Below are 20,240 nucleotides of genomic sequence, written 5' to 3'. Positions count from 1 at the left end.
AACGTTACAAACGAGCCCAGAAAATTCTAGAAAATAATACAGGAATTTCTAGATGTCAAAGAGAACGGTCTTGGTTTTTTCGTTTCACTTTGGAATTTTTAGAATAGGATTTTTTATGTCTAGCGATTGTTTTAATTTGGCAAAGGACGATGTAGAGTTTTGTAGATCCTTTGACTTTGATCTTTTGGTTTTAATCATCGTCGCCAATTAAGTGAAATTGTTTGGTCTTAAGCTTCTTTCAAGTCGGAGGATATTTTCTTCAAGAAATAATAAACTCGTTAATTGTAAAACATTTTTCCAATTTGCTTAAATTGTCTAACTCAATTTAGAAACAGAAGGACAACAAAGTGTTGCATAAATGCAGAGGCCCTAATAATAGGAAAGAAATATTCATCTGTTAAGCGGACCTTTAACATTAGATCCTGAAAAAGTAACTAAAAATGTACAAACAAGTTTGGTAGAACAAGTGGAAAGCAAGCAGACACTTTGATAATATGCTAGCGTACAAGGATTCTAATAATAAGAAAATATGGAAATAATTGAACCTTTAGTACTGGATATAAAGAAGAAAGGAAAAAAGAAACAGGAAAAATATGAAGATACTTACAGAACAAATACATTACTATACAAGGATTGTAACATTAATTTAAAAAAATATCCACATGTGAAAATATTCAAACGTTCGATACTAAACATACAGAAGGAAACAATGAAAATATAAAAATGCAGGTAGAACAAGTAGAAGTCGGGCAGTACGCAATTAAAAAACGGCATCTAACAAAACTTATGCGGGATCGTGACCGGGAGCCGGAGCCCCCGTAATTTTCGTGGGGGTCATTATCACCGGGCGCACTTGCGCCTGAGGAAAGATTCTGAACGCAGCCTTCAGTACAGTTATAACTTCGCCACGAGTCTGACGTCTCTCTCTCGTCGCCTCTGACAATCGGCTCGCAGTCGCGGTTCCGCTCGGTTCCAAGTCGCATCCGGCCTTGCCTTCTCCTCCAATTCAATGAAAAGTCTCGCTTAAACCAGCACTCATACCAAAAGACTCCATAAATTTCGTTTCCACATTATCTGACTCTTAGTCAATCAAATAATACCCAATATAGAGAAAAGTAATTCCAAGAATTATTATTTCAAATCTGTTTGACTGATTGAAATCGATAATAAATATATTGTGATTAAATTAATCGGCTGATATCTGACAAAGGGAATTGTGATTCTGTTCAGGTTGATGTACCGCAGAGTGACCAAGTGCCAGAGGACATGAGGATGGACAGAGTGTGTGTTGGTGGTGAGTTATGAGGTAACAGAGTGAGGAGAACAGAGGGTCCAAGTGTGTGAGAGAAAAGGAAGCAAAGATGTTGTGCCTGAAAAAGCGGAGGACCTACAGCTTCACGCAGGGTGTCTGCACGGAGTTGCCTAGGCGATCGAAGGAGGACAATCATCGGTACGAGGGGTCCTTGAACATGGCTATTACGACACTGCCGCGTAAGAACAGGTGAGTCACCTTTTCCTGTTTGATTTGACCGTACACTATGTCCAATCTGATTTGTCATAGGTAAAAGTGGCCAGGGGTCTGCAGGATTGAGTGATCCTTCAGAATCTATACTTGTTATTTCAACAGGTGCGCATGATGGATTGGAAGGTGCTTTCAATGATTTCATGTTGAGTATCTTGAGCATTTTGACGTTGGATTGAAAAGAACTTTTAAAAGAGTGTTTTAGACATTCTGGATGGTTTAGTTTTTAAGTATTTTTTGGGTACTTTAAACACTTTCTAGTATTTAACTTAGACTAAGCGTAAATTAGGCAGTCAGGTATTATTGGTAGTCAGATTAATTGCGAGTAATTCAGATATTTGCTTTGAAGCACCTTCAGATACTCTAGAAAGTGTTCAGCGTTCTCAGGTACTGAGACATATATAGTATAACTAGTCAGATACTTAAGTTTTACAGGTATACTTTAAATATTATAGAAAATTTGGGTAGTTCAAATACTTCATAATAGTCTCAAATACTCTAGAAAGTATTTAATGATCATAGGTTTTCTGATATGTTCTAAAATCCAGATAGCCAACCACTCAAGTATTTTGAGTATTGTGAACATCCTGAACGGTTCAGCTATTTTAGAAAACTTTCATTCTAGATGATCATTCATGCATAACTCGAGTAATTATAAACATACGTACATGACTATCATCATACATATTCAGATATTTCTCTTTCACACTTTCCAATAGTGTCAGCTACATATATCTTCAGATTCATTGATGCATTAAAATACTTGCACGAATTTAAATATTTCCAATACTTTTGGATAACCAGATACTCCGAGGAACTTGCAGGATAGTCGAATGTTTTCGTTGAGATCTCTGGCCGGTGGAGCTCGAGAAAAGTAAGTCGTAATGCGAAGGTCGACCGGAGGTAAAAGTAGGTATCGTTCGATACTGTTGGACAAGTGGAATAACTTCCTACGCGTGCACTGATGGAATGATCCCCGATCGCCCTCAGGATGTTGCGCCCTGCGTGTCCGTGGAACGCAGTCACGTGTAACGTGCAACGTTATATATGTGGGAGGCAGTGTTTCCTTTTAATGAGAAACGATTCCCTTTTAGGAGATTGGTTGTGCTGTTGCAGCAGCCTCATTTTTATTCTGTTCCCAAGTACTGTTACCAATCGATGGATTTATTTACTACATACATTGTCATTTCTGTTCTACACTTCATTTATAGTAATTGATCTTGTGTCAACTAACTGAAAACTTGGGAAGACTTTGCTTGAAATAGATTTTATTGTTATTGAATAGTAGAAGATATATAGAGTATCAGATTCAATATAATATTGAGATCAGATTACCTCTTTACTTAGAGGAGTATTTCTTTTTTCGCTTGAGAGTAGATTTCATTATTAGTGAAATGTTAGAAGATTAGAAGATACTTAAAACATCAGATTCAATATAATACCAGAATATTTATAGCAATCTTCCTTGGACCAGAATATCTGCCTACTTACTTCATTCGCTTGATGAAAAATTAATGTTCATAGATAGAATATTATATAAGATCATAGATATTATAAATTAGAAGATTCTTAGAGTATCAGATTCAATATAATTTTGGAACACTGCAATCTTCCTGGGATCAAAGTATGTACATACACCTCTGTACTCACTTGATTAAAGATTAATATTCATAGGTGGAATATTATGTAAGGTTACAGATTTTACAAATTAGAAGATTCTTGAAGCCTTAGATCCAACATAATATTGGACTGGGGTCATTATTTCTTCCCACATCTGAGAAAGATTAATATTCATAGATGAAGTATAGTTCTTACAAATTAGATCCTTGGAGATTGGACTACAGCAATTCTTCCACTATCAAGGCATCTTGAGAAAAATTAAAGTTCATATTAAATATCAAGTCCAATATGATTATGACTACTGCTTCATTAGAATTCTTTTAAAATTTACAGTTCATTCCAACATTTCAGATTTCCTTGAAGAAAACACCTAAACCTCCTAATAAAATTTTATTGTGTTTTAATAATAATTAAATTTATAATTTAATTACACGAGTCAGGAAAAGTTACTGATAAGTACCAGGCAATTATTCAAGTTTCAAGAGAGTATGGAGAACCACCCTGTGCCATAATTTGCATTATTATCATAAGATTATTGGAAGATGCTTTCCTGAATTTAATGCTGATGATTTTACATGCACACTGGCCACGTGTGAGTGTGTAAACGGCCGCAAAAGCCGGATTTGAATACGGTGATTAGTGGTTGCTACCGTTAGAGATGGAAGGAAAAGACAAGAGCAACGGTGCGAATCATAATTGCGATATTAACGTTGCGTAAGTTATTAGCCGGTTTTTATCTTCGATGCCAACCGTGTTCCCAAGCTGGAACAAAGTGTTCCCGTTCGAAGGACGTGTGTTCTTAATGATCCTCCGGCGTTAAATGATCATCCTTGTTTCGTTTCACTGGCTCTTCTTCATTTGTTCAAGCCAACAAACATAGATGAATATTTAAAAATGTTTTATGTGCCTCTCTGTTTGTATAAAAGTGAAAAGGTGCATTTTTAATCGAGATCCATTGAGAATGATATTATTAAGAAATAACTTGATTGGAAAGGAGATATAAAAATTTATTGCTTTGATAATCAAGCATTAACTTGTTGAAGTTAAAAAGCTACAAGGTTATTGTACATTCTATAATTAGTAATTCTTCTACATTTGTTTCAATGATAGGGATAGAAAAATATTTTACAATATTGGATGTGTATTTCTTCATTTCCATAAAAGTGAAAAGTTAGCATTTTCAGTTGAAGTTCATTGAGAGTAATGTTTGATAAGAATAATGATTTTATATTTAAAAAAAGAGATACAAGATCTTATTATTGGCTAGTTTTGATCTCATTATGTTAAGAAATTTTATCAGGATATTCTACTGCTTTGCAGGAGAAAGCTGCCATTGGTCAGGTGAATAATATTAATAAAATTTATATCTGGAACGGTATGAAAGTAGCAGGCTATGAGTTTATATATCACATGATATCATGCAAAGGAATTTCTGAAGAGTATCCAATCTTTAGTACACTACAATTCTATCTCCAATAAATATTCAGTGTGAAATCATCACGTGCTTCTATATGAAAGATCTTGTTCCTTAAACAGACTCCTTGCTTGTACCTGATAATTATAAATAATCTCTAATATCCAATCTGTGCATTAGATTTTTTATCTTAATACCCATTAATTAATCACTTTCCATAGCTTGCCCAACTTCATAGTTATCCATGTTAATCGATTCCCCAAATAATCACCTAATTATCTAAAGAATCATTAATTAGCCCCTATGCAAACATAATTCATCTAGTTGTAATCGATATAACTGTAGGTTCTGCAATTGTACCATAAGAACAAAGATCTGAAACAATGTTTCTCCTTGATCTTCCTCAACAGACTTGCATAAACCTTTTGAAACTACTGAAACCTGGTGACACTTGCACAGAATCACATCTAAGGCTGTAAATCAATAGAATCTCGTACTTCTATGTTTTTCAAACAACTGATGATCTTACCTTTTACCATTTATCTAGTTCATCGTACTCGTCCCCTTTCAATAGCCATGCAAGAAGGTTACGTGAGTCAGAGTATGGACGTCGCGATTGTGCCTTATCTGGTATCGTTTCCTTCGTCTTGGTTTTTCCTAGCTGGAAGTACAACTGGAATCGTGTCAGCGTGCTTAATTACTCTAGAGATCGCCGGTATAAAGCGGTATCGGCTCTTCTTCGCCGCCCATCCTCTTTTGCCGGTAAAAGGCCATCTGGTGACTCATGAAATGGGACAATCTGTTGTCTACCATGTAATATATTTCATAGCTTAATTTCCCAATGGTTTTGTTCAAAGATTGTTGATTTCTTTTTTAATATTTAAATTTAGTATTTTGGAAGTTAGTTTCATTCAGAATGAGATGAAATATATTTTTTAGAAAGGAGAATAGGAGGGATACGATATTTGTATGTAATAAATTGTATAAACATTAAAATTTAAAAATATGCTGAAACATTGGAAACTTTTTCGAGGGACAATTTTGCTTAGATATTTTTTTAATTCGTAACATGTAAATTTAGTGTCTTGGAAAGTTTAGCTTAAGAAAGGAATAAATTATTTTCTTTTTTGCAATTCATTCTGTATAAGGAATATTGGCAGGTTTTGAAAGAATGGTCGTTATATTGCAATACGGATAAAAATGCGGTGTGGAAATGATGCACGGTGGATTTAGGAAATTGGAAAGCCGAGTAATTAGGAAATCGCAAGTTAGAAAATAATGCATGTTAACATTTGATGAATATTCCGTAGCCAACAGTGAAATACAATATTTCTTAATACGTTAGTAAAGGGTCAATTAAGTTAATTACCATTGCCATTTATTCCAAGGAAATTATTGAAGACCAGGCCAGTCCAAAAATCAGTCACGCCACTTTTTTGAGAGCAGAACAAATTTCAAAAATTGAAATACGATTATTTTTTACTCGCAGTTACACCTTCACTCGTTTTGTTATTACGAGCAAGAAGAATTCACAATTAAAAAATTCTTTTTGTAAATCTCTCCTGTCTCTAGTGCTCCCTAGGAAATCTAGGGTCCCCTAGGAAAGCTAGGGTCCCCTAGGAAATCTAGAACCCTTAGAAAATCTAGGGTTCCCTAGGAAATCTAGGGTCCCTTAAAAAATACGATGCACAGTAATAACACCTCACAACAACATAATTGCCTCAGATTAAAAGAGGCGAAACAATAAATTCAAAGAAGTGGATCTAACTGCAACAATTTAGGAATATTGCTGGGAGTAATAAATTCTAAAATCACAAGCACAGATGTAAACACAGTCACCCAAGAAGCAAGAAGTAAGAAGACGTGTCCGATGCGTCGAGGATGGCGAATACAAGCCCCAGTAAAAGTAATTACTTACCAAGAGGAATGGTGTACGCGTGTAAAACACTGGAAACGATGCTGTGGATTAAACGTAATCGATTGGAAATAGCGGTTCACCCGTGGAAAGGAACGTTAATCTAAGTCCAGCGTGTACCGGGGGCCGGAATTAGTTTGCCAGCCGGACAATCGCGCATTAATCTTCCAGTTCTGTTGCGTACGGAGGTGGAGGAAGGAGGGAGAGAATGCTTCCCATTAGGGAGAAACCGGGGATTGTGAGAATCTGGCTTTTGGGACCAGCGGCATCTCAGCGAACCACAACAATGGATCTGCCTGGAGGGATCTTGGGTGAAAGAGGACCTCGATCTAACTGCACATGGACGACCTTCGACAAGCACCGTTCTTGATCCACAGGAAACCACTCTGAGATCAATTGTGCAAAGACTAGGATGAAGCGGTGATCTTGATCATTGGTAATTGTAAGGCTTAGCGATTGGATTAAATATGTTAAGATGGTATGTATTTAGGGAATATTATTATAATTCTTTACTGTTTTAATCTTTCAATTTGAGCATCAAATTACTTAAAGGATACTAGATTTCCTAGGCCTTAGAGGAAACCAGAACTATTTTTCTTAGAAAAGACTTGTCAGGAGAATTGGCTAATTGTAAATATTTTTATTCTTGTATTTTCCTAACTGTTACTTGAGACAGTTTTATTAAGCAAAGGGAAAAATCTGAACTGAAGAATGTCAACGAATAGAAGGAGTTCTGAAGTATAACGATGCATAAAAGTAAACTAAGAATCGGTGGAATTGAGGTTGCAAGAATCAGCAGATAGAAAAATCAACAAAGCAGAAGTCTTTAAATATACTCGTAAAAGTGAAAACTGAAGAATCTCCAGATCTGCGATCATAATAAAGTCTGCGAAATTTCTAAAGAATCAATCCTGGACCGAAACTCAATTGACCATAGAAGAATAAGTATAAAACTTGGCCGATTAAGAGAAAGTCCAATAATAATCTGAAAATATTTAAATTCAAGCTGACCAGGCATCCCAAGCAGAAACCACATTGAAAGAACAAGTAGAGCTGCTGGAATGATCTTGTTAAGGTGGGCTGATGAATAATCCAAGAGAAAAGAGGAAAGAGATCAGGGGAACGCCAGTGTTGAAATGGGCAAGAGAAACTGGTCGAGTTTCGATTTTCACGGGATCTGGTCCGGCAAAAATCACGGGTTGGACTGCTTTTCTTGTTGGCATGCCGTCCGATAAGCACGGTGTTAAGGTTACCTAAGCACTTTCTATGCCAGTCGATGGCCGGTCGCTTTGAACGAGCCTCGATTCAGAATGGAAATTATGTCGTCGGCCGCTGTTACGTGGAATGTTGTTCCATGATAATGAGGGACACCACCAAGGATACGTGCCTACTGAAACTGCTCTGTCGTTTGGCTTCATTCACTAGGAGCTTGTACGCCATAGCCACTTTCTTTGCATTATTAATGTGGCCCAAGATTTCATGCCAGGGAACATGCACTTAATGCGATTACTGCTATGGCAACTCTTAACAATTATGATAATTCACTCGCTAGAAGTTCGCACACTGTTGCTAGTTTTCTTAAATTATTACACCGGGCTTCACTAATTATGTATATGTAAAACAAGTATGATCTTTTAAAACAGGGTATTAAGGAAGGTGGATTTAATTCTTGATATTAGGCGAAGCAGATAGCACATTTAGATAACAATTTTTGATATAGTAGACTTAATCTAATTGTCAAGATAGTAATCTTACGTTTCAGTAATTTTACTTATTTTAGTTATTTACTAGCATCCATTTCAGTTACTTATTTTACCTTTCTTGGTAAAGGTACATTATATATATCTTTTATATCTTTAAAAGATCATTCAGACGATCAATGTATGTTATCAATATAGCGTTTAAGAAGCTGAACTATTGAGGATAATATTGCTCGTCTAACGCTCGTTGAACCTAACTGGTCTTCTTCTCCTTTTTGAAGAAAATGGAATCGCCTATTTTTTTGTGTTTCTGAATCCAACTGGTTCTCTTTGCCTTGTTAACTGTATCAAAAAGCTGATTATCTTCTTCTCTTTTCAAATATGCCAAAAATGGGATTTATCATGCGGTCCTCTCATGGTTCCTCACTGGCTAACTAATGTCACACACCTGCAGCAGCCGGACGATTGAAATGCCCCCGCCAAGCGGTGGATCGATGGAACCCCGATGAATTCATATCACTTCCCGTCAGAACGGAAACGCGATGGTGTCGCGGATGGAATAACTGAACGATTGGAAACGCGTCTATGCTTGTACACGATCGTTTCTCTGCAACTAGGCGGGGCATCCTCGTCGATGCATCCCCGTGCCAAAAGGATGCGTGTCTTCAATGTTAAACGGCCGATCATCCACGGGGGGAATTCAGATCTCGCCACGACACGGCTATCATTTTAAATCGGACGCTTTTTCCTCTTGTGCATATTTCTCTTGGCAACCGGTCTTATCCAAGCTGTCGTGGTTCCACCACAATTTGCCAGCAACAGGTGATGAGTTAGCATGATGCATGGGTTAATATGATGGGTTTAATGTAGTGGAACTTGGAATCAGCTACTTACTTTGTTGCTGGGGGAGAAGTTATAGTAAGTACGTAGTTTGGTTGGACGTATCAGTGGATGGAACATCTTATCGGTATCTGTTATTCACTTAATAAATGGTAAACTTCTATTTATAGAGTGGATAGCCTAATTTACTTGTGGATAGGTGGATATTTATGCAAATTGTATCTTTATGAATACAATTAGAAAAATAGAACATGATCACTATGTGCATGTATAGGAATTTGTATCAGTTATTAAGTACTATAATAAGTACCCTCATGAAGAGATTCTTTACCATTTTGGAACTGTTTTGGATCCTTGGTTTACTAGTTTTATTATTTCTTTTATTTCTTTCCATTAATAGATTCTTCTGTTATAGATCTTTAGGTGTGTAAAGAAGAAGATTTTAGAAAATTCAATAGTTTATTATTGGAAATTGAACAAGATCTTTTCTTCTTTTTTTAAAAATGAAATTAATCATATTGGAACCGTGCGAAATTAGAGAAGAAGTAAAAGTGTCTAAAATTACTTGTTATATAACAATGAATCTTTGAAAATTTCTAAATATACAAGTAGAATCTTGAAACCTTAATACAGTTGATTCTTCCAATATTTAGAATTATCAAACTTGATTCCCCAAAAAAGATTCATGTCAATCATCCATAACGTAATGCCACTATAAATATTAAAATTCTATGCCATAGTTGGAATTCTCAGTATTCTCAAAACCTCTGTTATAATCATCAGAACACTGAATATCCTATTTTTGAAAGTGACGCGATTCTTTGTTCCTCCATCCATGCATTTCCAAAGTTTTGCATAGTAAAACAGTAGGATCACTGATTACGCAAGAGTTAGGGATCCGGCTAATTACCGGTAATTACGATTAATTACAGCTGATGGCAGGCTCTCTGGCCCAGCTCTGAGAACGACACTGTTCTCAGACAATTTGTCGGCTGGTGTTGAGATTGCATTCCGAGTCCTTTCGAGAATGTCCTCGTTACACACCGTTATCTCGTGCTTCTGCGGATCTCACACGCAGGCACGACGCCTCTGAAAATAACAATGAATTCGTAGAAAGTACCCGCGAACAATTTACATGCACGCATTTGCCTCGCCTAGTCGTCACTCTGGCTCTACGCTATCCTTTCACTGCCGCATTTTTCCTGGAACCAAGTAAAAACATAGTGTTCTTCGTTCTTCATTAAAAGCTAACTGTTTATGACGCTTTTGTAGCATTTAGAACGTTGGTTTTTCTGGTGTTTTAAGTTAGGTTAATTTACCTTAGATTTGTTTAGGTTAACTTAGTTTAGATTAGACGGTGTTAGGTTAGTTTAGTCTATATTACCTTAGATTAGATTAGGTTAGATTAAGTTAGTTTAATTTAGATCAGATTGATAAAGTGGGTTAGGCTAGGTTACGTGAAGCTATATTAAATAGATTAGTTCAGTTTAGGTTAGATCAAGTAGGTTTATTTAGGGCAAGTTAGATACGGGGGTAAGCGAGAAGGTTGGACGGTGGATTTAAAAAGAAAAGGGTTAAGTTAGATTAGGTTAGGTTAGATTTGGGGGACAGTTCAGTTATTTTCAAAATATACATACATCTTTTTAAATTGAGAGAAATGGAGAATTCTAAAATTGAGGTTAAAGAAGAGAAGGAAAAAAAGGAATGACAGGACAAAGAAGGTTGTTGTTGATTGTTGGATCTAAGCAGATATGCTTCTATATATTCCTGCAATGAATGAATACAATAAATAAAAGTAAATCACACATTCGTTTCTTAGAAATTGAACACTAATAATGCCCAAATTTGTATTACGAAGTTCAGAAACTAGTACTAACTGAAATTGATTAATTAACCTCATATTTCTATGTACATAACCTCGTTCTTTGTTTCCCCAATTTCTACGTATATCTCTTCTCTATTTAAATGATCACATCTCATACACGCATACCAATAGATACAAATCACATCGTAAAGATATTTTCATATTTACGTCAGTGACGAAGACAGTAGCCTCTAGGAGCCAATAAATCTGTCTTAGCAGCCATAATTACATAGCGGTATAATGCGTTAACCACGGAATTATAATGTACGTATAGAGAATATTTGCATAGCTGGAAGTTCGTCTGAAAGTAAATTGAGCAATAAATTGACGGTAACAAGATGGTTAGAGTTCGAGGATGTTACTACGAGATTCGCGTGAAATCGAGAGCTGACGAAAATGCGCCGGTATATATGCTCGAATGCACGCCTATCTGGGGAGATCTCTCGGCGTTTCGGAAGCGCTGACGGAGCCATGCTTTCTAACTTTTGCCTTGTAAATCGCGCTCCATCGGAAGACGTGTGCGAACCGATAATATCTGGTCGTCCCCGTTAACGTGAACGGTGAAAACGGATCCGCCTCTTTTATCTTATCTTTTCGTTAGGATTCCATTGATTAAGATAAGAAAAAAATATAAACCAATGCTTCATTGGATATTTTGGTTAACTATTAAGGTGTATACTGTTACCACCAAACTGCTACTACTATTGCTACCACTGCTACTATCAAATGTCCTAAATAAATATAAGCATCACCAAATGTTATTCTAACTTTAAGATCGTAGTGTACAAAAGTGGACGATGTCAAATACTACTACATATTAACAATGTACAAAAGGCAAATACAGTGTACAAAAGGCAAATACTACTACATATTAACATTATTGGTTAATTAATAATTGGCTTTTGTTTCTAAATAAAAAGCTTTTGAAATTAGCCTTATAGGAATTAAAGATGCAATACATTACAATCTTGTAATTATGTATTTGCAGTTCTTTCTATTACAAATAACAAGTTTTTCCCTAGAGATTAAGAAATTCAACAATTACACAAATACGTTTTTGCTTTAAAAAGAAACGACTTTAGAAGCACGTTTTTAGGAATTGAAAAGCCAGTGGAGTATAATTTTGTAATTTATTTAAAATTCTTTCTGTTGCAGGTAACAACTTTTCCCTTAAACATAAAATATTAATATTCCGGGAATTCTCGTGGGATCAGGATTGAGAAAGCAAACTCGTATGTACATGTGTTGACTATAATTAAGGTAGGAATGAATTTTATTCATTATGCGAGCGACGTGAAGCGTGCATGCCTCCGTGGCGCTGCAATCATGCTCACAGTTGCGCAGGTCGTGTTGCATACATCACAGGGGCTCTTTCTTCACTTTTTACGATTTACTCTGTTTTCATTGCGTTCTTTTTATGGGGAGTTATTTTATTTACGAATTAATCCGTATATATTTATATACATAAAATAGATAATTTAAAGAATATATATATGTATATTTTTTAAATTACAATATTTACATTAATTAGCGAAAGACAGTTGAATATATCCTAATGATTTAAGTCGGATATTAAATTGAATGCATCGGAATAAATTCTCGCTGATGATGCTCGAACTTTCCAAGATTCTCCGGACAGTTTAACAAACCAAATCCTTTCCTCTTTCATCGCGTTTCTCGAATCATGACGGACGCAAGAAACGATCCATAAAACTCGCGAACAGCTGTTCCTGTGTTTTATGCCGATTTTTATATTTCGATTTGGCATTCCTCAAATCGTTGCTTGTGCAATCGTCTTTCCTGTGGAATTTCCTGGAAACAAAAACTTTTCTCAATATAATTTTACTGGAATAATTCGATTCATGGATACTTTGTTTTTCAATGTTAATTGACGCGCTTCCACTTTCAGGACAATCACATTTTATTTTCCTAATAAAATATTGGTTTATTTTTTATTGTTTTAAAACTTGACCCAATTACGAAAAACACCATTTATATTATTATTATTGTTATCATTGTACATATTACTGCTTATTGCACTATATTCCTATAGTAGAATTTCTATTTTAATACTTTTTTCTTTAATATGTAGAATACGCTAACAACGTATATTTTTGTTATTTGACAAAAATTTTAATCATTTCAATTATTCCAAAATTATTTCAATTAAAATTTAAATCTTCAAGCTAATCTCAAAATACTATTTCTATTTTCTAATATCGGACTAAACTTATACCACTTATACCACTATCTCTATACTGCTTTAGTAGCATTTTTATTTACTATTCTTATTCTTCTCTTTCCTTGTAATATTTACATTGCAATGTATGATGTATATTATGCATTATAAAATATATTTTTATTATTTTTCATACTAAAATTTTATTATAGTTATTTTAATTACTTGTATTGCAAAATAAAATAGAACAAAATCATAAGTATGTACTATTAGTAATGAATACGGTAATAGTATATGTGGCTCCACCAGTCGTAGGAAACCACATGCGCAGAAGCGCGTGCCAGACATGCGCAACCGCAACGAACAATCCGTTGCTTCGATTGTTTGCCTTTTGTAAGTAAGTACATAGTTCGTCCATCCTTTTCTCATTTTTCTCGATTGAATACTGCTTTTTCGTCTTTCCACAACAAAGAAAAGAATCAAATGGCAGGCTGTAACCAAGGTGTAGTGTTCAGAGCCGGCAGTATAGCAGCTGCCACCGGTGTTTTAGCACGCGACCGTTGCCAACGGTCGTTGTGCATCATGCGTAACCCTCATACGCACCCTCAGTATATTTTCAAACACGTTCGTGAATAGTGCCGTTCATGTGTCTGTGGAGAAATTTAACAAGGATGGGCTTAAAATTGCGACGTATCTTTAAAATATTTCGGTGAGTTAAATCGCAAATCTTATATTACCTCAACTTTGATTTGTGTATAATAGTTGCTAGTAATCACAAGTTGTGTAAAAATTCTACGTGTTTTCTTGTAGACATAAACATTTATATAGGTTATGGTACCACAAATTGATTTTGTCCAGCACTAAATTTGCTATAATCGCTATATATGTGCAAATATGCAATTTTTTTCTATTGTAAATATGTATAATGGAATTCCTTAAATTATCTTTCAAATTTATTTAATTTCCAAAAATTTGTTTAAGTTAAGTATACAAATCATAATAATGAATAGTGAGGTTTCATTTATTTCGATACATAGAAAAATCCTTAAGTCATGTCTCGAGGTTTACCTTAATGTTAACAAATTTTAGGTTATTTTAATTTGGATTAGTATTTACACGAGTTAATTTTGCTTGTTTCATAACGAACAACCAATTTCATCAACAAAAAATACATCGACGATTTTACGAGATGTTCATAAAACCTTGTTCCAGCTAGCCGATTGCATTTCTGTTCACCGTAGAATATTTACTACGTTACAATCGAGAGAAAGTCTTTTGTCAATGTGATCACGCAGTCGAATTCAATTAGCTATTTCTTATTATGAATTCATTGTATTTATAACAACGAAGAATGCGAGTAATTAAAATGTAATTCCCACATTGAAAATCTTAATTCACTAGATTCACGTAAGAATTATTTCATACTGTATTACTGAATTAAATTAATTCATTTACGGAATCTGCGGTACCGTAATTCTAATTGAGAATCTCTCGATCTGTGGAGAACACGAAACTGTATACATAGAAAGCCGGTCACCGAACGGGAAAAAAGACAAGTCACATAACCAAGAGATATACCACTGGAATCATTCTAATGTATTCTAATGTCGATTCTAAAGTTCCTTATTTACACTACGGCATACAAGTATCTTTAGACACTTTAATAGATTTGTAGCGACAGTGCATGGATGTCAATAAAATTTATAAATTAATTAAAGTGTATACTTAACTAATATTGCTACTTAAAACGAGCTTTATCGTATTACAATAATGAAATAATAATATAGATAATATATACGATTATTACAATCATTTATTACTCGTGATACTGTAATTAAATTACACTCTGGCTGGATACTTTTGATAATTGAATATATATTAAAAATAAATATATTTAGGAATTCATTATTATAGATAGATAAATATCAAAAGTTTCATATAAATCGCATTTATATATAAACTCCTTATAAGGATTTGATGTCGTGTAATGTAATGTTTCTTACAAATTTTTCCTACAATAGATGAGACGTTATACGGAAAAATATTGAAACTGAAGTAAATAAAATATTATATATCACAACGCAAAATAATTTAATTGTAAGATACATACTAGGAAAAGTTTCATATAGATTACATTTACGATATACATCCTTTATGAGGACATTTCCATCGTTAGTCATAATAATCTTCAAAAAATTTTGCAATCGCCAACACCTGATCTAATTTTTAAAATACTCCTTGGCAATAAGAAACAATCATTCGTTTATATCTAATGTATAATAGCAATTTCAAATTTTAAGATAATCGCAGAAAATTTTACGTTCCCGAATTTACACAAAATCTCGAATTTCTTTTATGATATTTGGAGTGTCGGCGACACGGGCCGAGTAGCATGCGAGAGCGCCCGAACGAAAGTCGGAGAGGCTCGACGATGGGGCGCGAAAATTGCCGAAGCTACCCGCGCGAAAGCCGTTAGCTCTCGATCAGTCGTAGTCCGTCGATCGTTGAGTTTGGACCGTTAAACTTCTTCTTCCGGCGCGTGTACCCTTTATCGTGCTTTCATCTACTTATTGTTATCGTTGCTACAATTTTTACATCTCGAGAAGGACATTCGAAACGTTCCATTCGATCGGGCTCCTAAATAACAATAAATTATTGTCGTAAGTCGGGAATGTGATTGTTTGTCGGGGACCGGCATAAACGTTCTCGAGTCTTTCTGTCAACCGTCAAAAGTGTTAGTGAGAGAAAGAAAATTGAATTCGTGAGATTCGTGACTGGAAAAGTGCGTCTTAGAAACTAGTGCAGAAGGTCACGTTCAATGGCTGTAGGAATGACAACAAGAAATTAATCATCCGGTGAGTCGATTATTTCCCGCCATTTCTTTAAAAATTCAAATGCTGTGAAGAATAAGTTCCCTCTTTTTTCGTATTTAAGAATTCTTTAAAAATTTTGAAGTTAGAATATCGAACATTATCGTTTGTATACCATAAGTAGACTACGTATTTTTATGCAAATTCATATTTTTAATATATTCATATTTTGTATATTGCACGAGTTCGCTTTAGAAGCAGTAAGTAATAAATATTGAAATTTATAAATTCATATTTTAGTAGTCCGTCATGAGTTGTCAAATGATAATAGAAATTATAATAAAAAATAGGTTACCAATTAAGTTGAGGTTCTTGTGTGAAATGCAAGAAACGTTGAGTCATATACGTTATCATAACGGTCACTTTTGCGTTTTAATAGCCACGATGTAATTCTATAACACCATATTTTGTTCTTTTAACAAATTTTAACCCCTGACAAGAAGGTTCCAATCGATCATAGTAATACAGAATTGACAAAAAATTAATAAAAATATCGCGATTGCTTCAATGTAAAATGTAAAAATTAGATTGTTATATTTATATTTTTTTAGATTATAATTTTTAAAATTAGAGTAGTTTTGCGTTTGATCGAAAAATATTTAACGTTGAATGTTAAATAATTTTCTCGGGTAACAACACAGCTTGTGATAGTGAGATATAATTTTCTGTTCTGTACTGGAGGCAATTTTTCAAACATCTTCCCGTCTTATCAGCCCTTGTAAAACACAGACAATTAATTTCTTCAGCAAACATCGCAACTACTAATTGCTTCACGATTTCGTAGGATTCTTATCGTTCTGATAAAATTGTTACTGAAAAAGTTTGAACTAAGATCTCGAGATTTCTCGATAAATATCGCATAACGCAATTACACGATGCAAATATTGCGACGCTACAAAGTTATCCATTATGGTTTAAAAATTGTTTCTTATACGATCCGATAATTTATGTTCCTAGTAATTTTTTACCATGAGACCATCAATAATATTGTTTTTATCGATGAAATTTATGATTTCTCGTCGACAATTAGTCATCTGAATTTTATTCTTCGTTTTCCTAAAATTTTTCGTCGTGCGACTACAGACTTTGCCGCGTTTGTCTTTTTAATTTTAAGGTTTTTAAAAATTCTTTTTGTTTTAAATCGGCAATAAAAAGTTGACTGTTTTGATTTCTTCTCCATGATAAATACGTCGCGTTGTCGGGAAAATATGTTTCGGATCGTTTACCTGCTCTCGATTCGTTTTCGAGATTTCGTAAATCTCGCGATAACTAAACACTCGTACAAACTTGCCACGTATACTTATCACGCATTATTGTGTAAAATCCAATAACAATTCCTGGTAATACCTGCAATTTGTATACTGAAAATAATACACCATATTGTAAAATCGAATTAACGAAAAGAAAAGAAAGGAAGCAAGGTTAGGTTATGTTAGTAACGCGCTCAATAACAATTCGGGTAATAATTTCAATTAACATTCCATGTTAGATGAAACTGAATTAAAGAATAGAAATGAAAGAAAACTAGATCAGAGTATGTTAGCGATTTTTCCCCGAAATAGTAATTTTCCCGCAACTGACTTCTGTAAATGGAAAAGTAGAAGCACATGCTTAGTTCAAACAGTAGGTAAATGTTGGCAAATTTTGTTGAAAGAGCCGGCAGTTAAATAGAGAGCGTCGGCCGTCGGCTGTTTGCACGGCTTAGCTCATGTTTGAGGTTTCCCTTTTAGTATTTCTGGTTTCCCGATGCTATAAACGTCACGAATCCCGTGTTTGTACAAGAATCAATCACAGGTGGTCTTTTGACAGCCGTGTGTTTGTTACGTAAAACCAGGAGTAAAAGAAATGAAACGTTTCGCAATGAGTTTATTCGTAAAATAAAAGGAGAAAGATTCCAATTGTATTTTTAAATAACTTATGTATTCCTAAATCTCGAGTCGAGATTATTTTCTGAATTATTTATTCGACAAGTTTAATCGATACGACGAAACGAATTTGTCGTAGGTTCGTGAAAAGAAATTTTTAAACTTCAAACTAGTGGAATAAAATCCATAGATTATGAAAATGCTATGAAATAAATAAAGCTACAAATTTTGACTATTCTTTAATTAATACAATATAAAATTCGACATATAGAACTAAACTTAATATTATGTATTTATTTCCTTTAATCTAACATATATAAACAATAAATTATAATACCAATAGTTAGTAACAATTTACGCTATAACTTGAGAGTTTATGTGACTCACATGTAGTCATTACAAGATGGCAGAAACGTGTTTTAAAGGTTACAAAAATTTTCGATAACGATATAAAATAATCGGAGACAAAGCGTATCAAGATACGACGTATATATTTCGAGAGTGTGACTGAACGTATATAATTTCGAACGTATGTAAACAGTCTGTTTATGACCTCTCTACCATCAATATTGTCCTTCTTTCTCTAAACACAATCTTCTTCTCTTTACATTGTTTTCTTTTCTCATCTCATTTTCTTAGAATTCGATCGAACACAAGCATTTGTCACGTTCAAACCGTGACACACCCATGTTACGTGTAAAAATTATACTTTACGATTGCTGCTGGATAATCCGTTAGATGGCAAAGTTTATAACCGACCATTTGCCTGACGACCGGAATAAAATAGTCGAATGGCCCTAGGCGCGTTTACCCGTCCGCCATGTTGAATTTTATATTTCGAACGCATCTTAACGCGTCCAACACGAAGTCAATACATACATATGTATATCGAAGAGAAGGAAATTTTCGATATATTTATTAGCGTTGTTATTTCCTTTCTAGCGTTCTAGTCATTTTTAAGCAGATAAAAGTAAAAAAAGACGCTTTCCAATTTCTTTTAATATGAAATGTAGAAATCGTAGTTACGAATGCTTTAATATTATGGTCAGTTTCGAACATCACTTTCACATTAAGAATTAAATGTTTAAAACATTAAGAGTCTAGGTTGCGTTAACGCAACATATAGTTGCAACGTTATTCAATCAGTTTATGTTATCTAATTCTGTTTTTTCAACGTTATAGGTACGAAAGGGAATTCCAAGGATTAGCTTACATTTTTTCTCATTAGCATTTCTTCTATATAGACTCTATGATTGTATGAAATCTAAAGAAACGAAGATATTCGTGACACGAACGATAACCATTGCTTGGCCCTTAGCGAGTTAATCCCTATACTTATTTTTGTAATCGACTGATTATTTTAACCGCAGATTAACGTTAATAATATTTTATCTTACCAAGATATGTTCAAAGCTTTGTTAGCTGTTTCCTGTTTACGATTAAAATTTGCAAATCTTGCTACAGTTCCAAATACATATATATATATATATATATATATATATATATATATCTCAACGAATCTGTGCAACGCTTGAATAACTTTCCTTGATAATTAATCAGGTCGTTAATGGCGTAATTGTTAGATATTAAATACGTTATGCAAGGAGATGGATGACGTCGCTAATTTCATAATTGAATAAGCATACCAACAACGTTGATATCAGTTGGCTATCAGTTAGTGTAACTTCGAGTCGCTATCTTATCTAGTTTAGGCTGTACGTGCATGTCGAATTGTATGTTTTCATCACGTTCATTCATCTTTTTATATTGTTTCTTGCTTCTATTGGTCTCGCAACACGTAGGGTATTGCAGATGCACGGACACTTTCGCTGTCGGTCGAGTTTTTGCCTCTCGGATGTGTACGCGTACGTGCATGTGTATGTGAGCAAATATCCTGGCCTTGATTTGAAAATCTGGGCCGCGTTGCACCTCGTATCGATGCCGTAATCAGGCAGTGTACAATGACTGGTTGCATACGCTTATCTTTCACCTTTTTCTGCCCATTGAAAGCCAATTTACTTTGTCCTGTGTGTATGATCGTTGACGAACCACCTGTGTACTATGTACCTCAGATTGTGTACAGCGGCCATGATAGATGAGGATATTTTAAATTAATGTGATTTATAGGCTGTGGATTTTTATGCAATTCTTGTGCAAATTTATGCTTTGTATTTCTTCACAATTTATATTTTTGCGAATACAATTAAGAAAACAGAATTTAAACATAGATTTGTTTCATCTTTTATTAGAAGTTATAATATAATGACTATTGTATTTTCTGTATTTTATTATTATATATTGTTGTTGTTGTTGTTATTATTATTATATACTGTATTATTACATTTTATTATACTTTTGTATATCATGCGCATTTTGAGTACTTTCAAAGCTTCAGATTTCAAAGAAATGTGCAAAAATCCGCAGTTTAGAGGTTGTTCTATGGACTGGAAT

At 34.4% G+C, this 20,240-nt stretch overlaps 1 protein-coding gene across 5 annotated transcripts in view; it reads left to right on the top strand.

Annotated features, from left to right (window-relative positions):
* The window catches only part of LOC126925849 (protein cordon-bleu), a 96,804-nt gene that overhangs the window by 6,928 nt on the left and 69,636 nt on the right, over positions 1-20,240 (top strand). For 3 of the 5 annotated variants that reach the window (XM_050741829.1, XM_050741828.1, XM_050741835.1), the window contains exon 2: positions 1,231-1,501. In XM_050741829.1, the coding sequence (XP_050597786.1) occupies positions 1,362-1,501 (140 nt within the window). In that variant the 5' untranslated portion in view covers positions 1,231-1,361. Of the gene's footprint in view, positions 1-1,230; positions 1,502-13,615; positions 13,764-15,522; positions 15,910-20,240 lie in introns of those variants that run through there. The other 2 variants (XM_050741831.1, XM_050741832.1) reach the window with 2 other exon arrangements.

Source organism: Bombus affinis, chromosome 16, assembly GCF_024516045.1.
Source record: "Bombus affinis isolate iyBomAffi1 chromosome 16, iyBomAffi1.2, whole genome shotgun sequence".
Taxonomy (NCBI): domain Eukaryota; kingdom Metazoa; phylum Arthropoda; class Insecta; order Hymenoptera; family Apidae; genus Bombus; species Bombus affinis.
The sequence above is the reverse complement of the archived record's forward strand: the minus strand, read 5'-3'. Positions and strand labels throughout refer to the sequence as shown.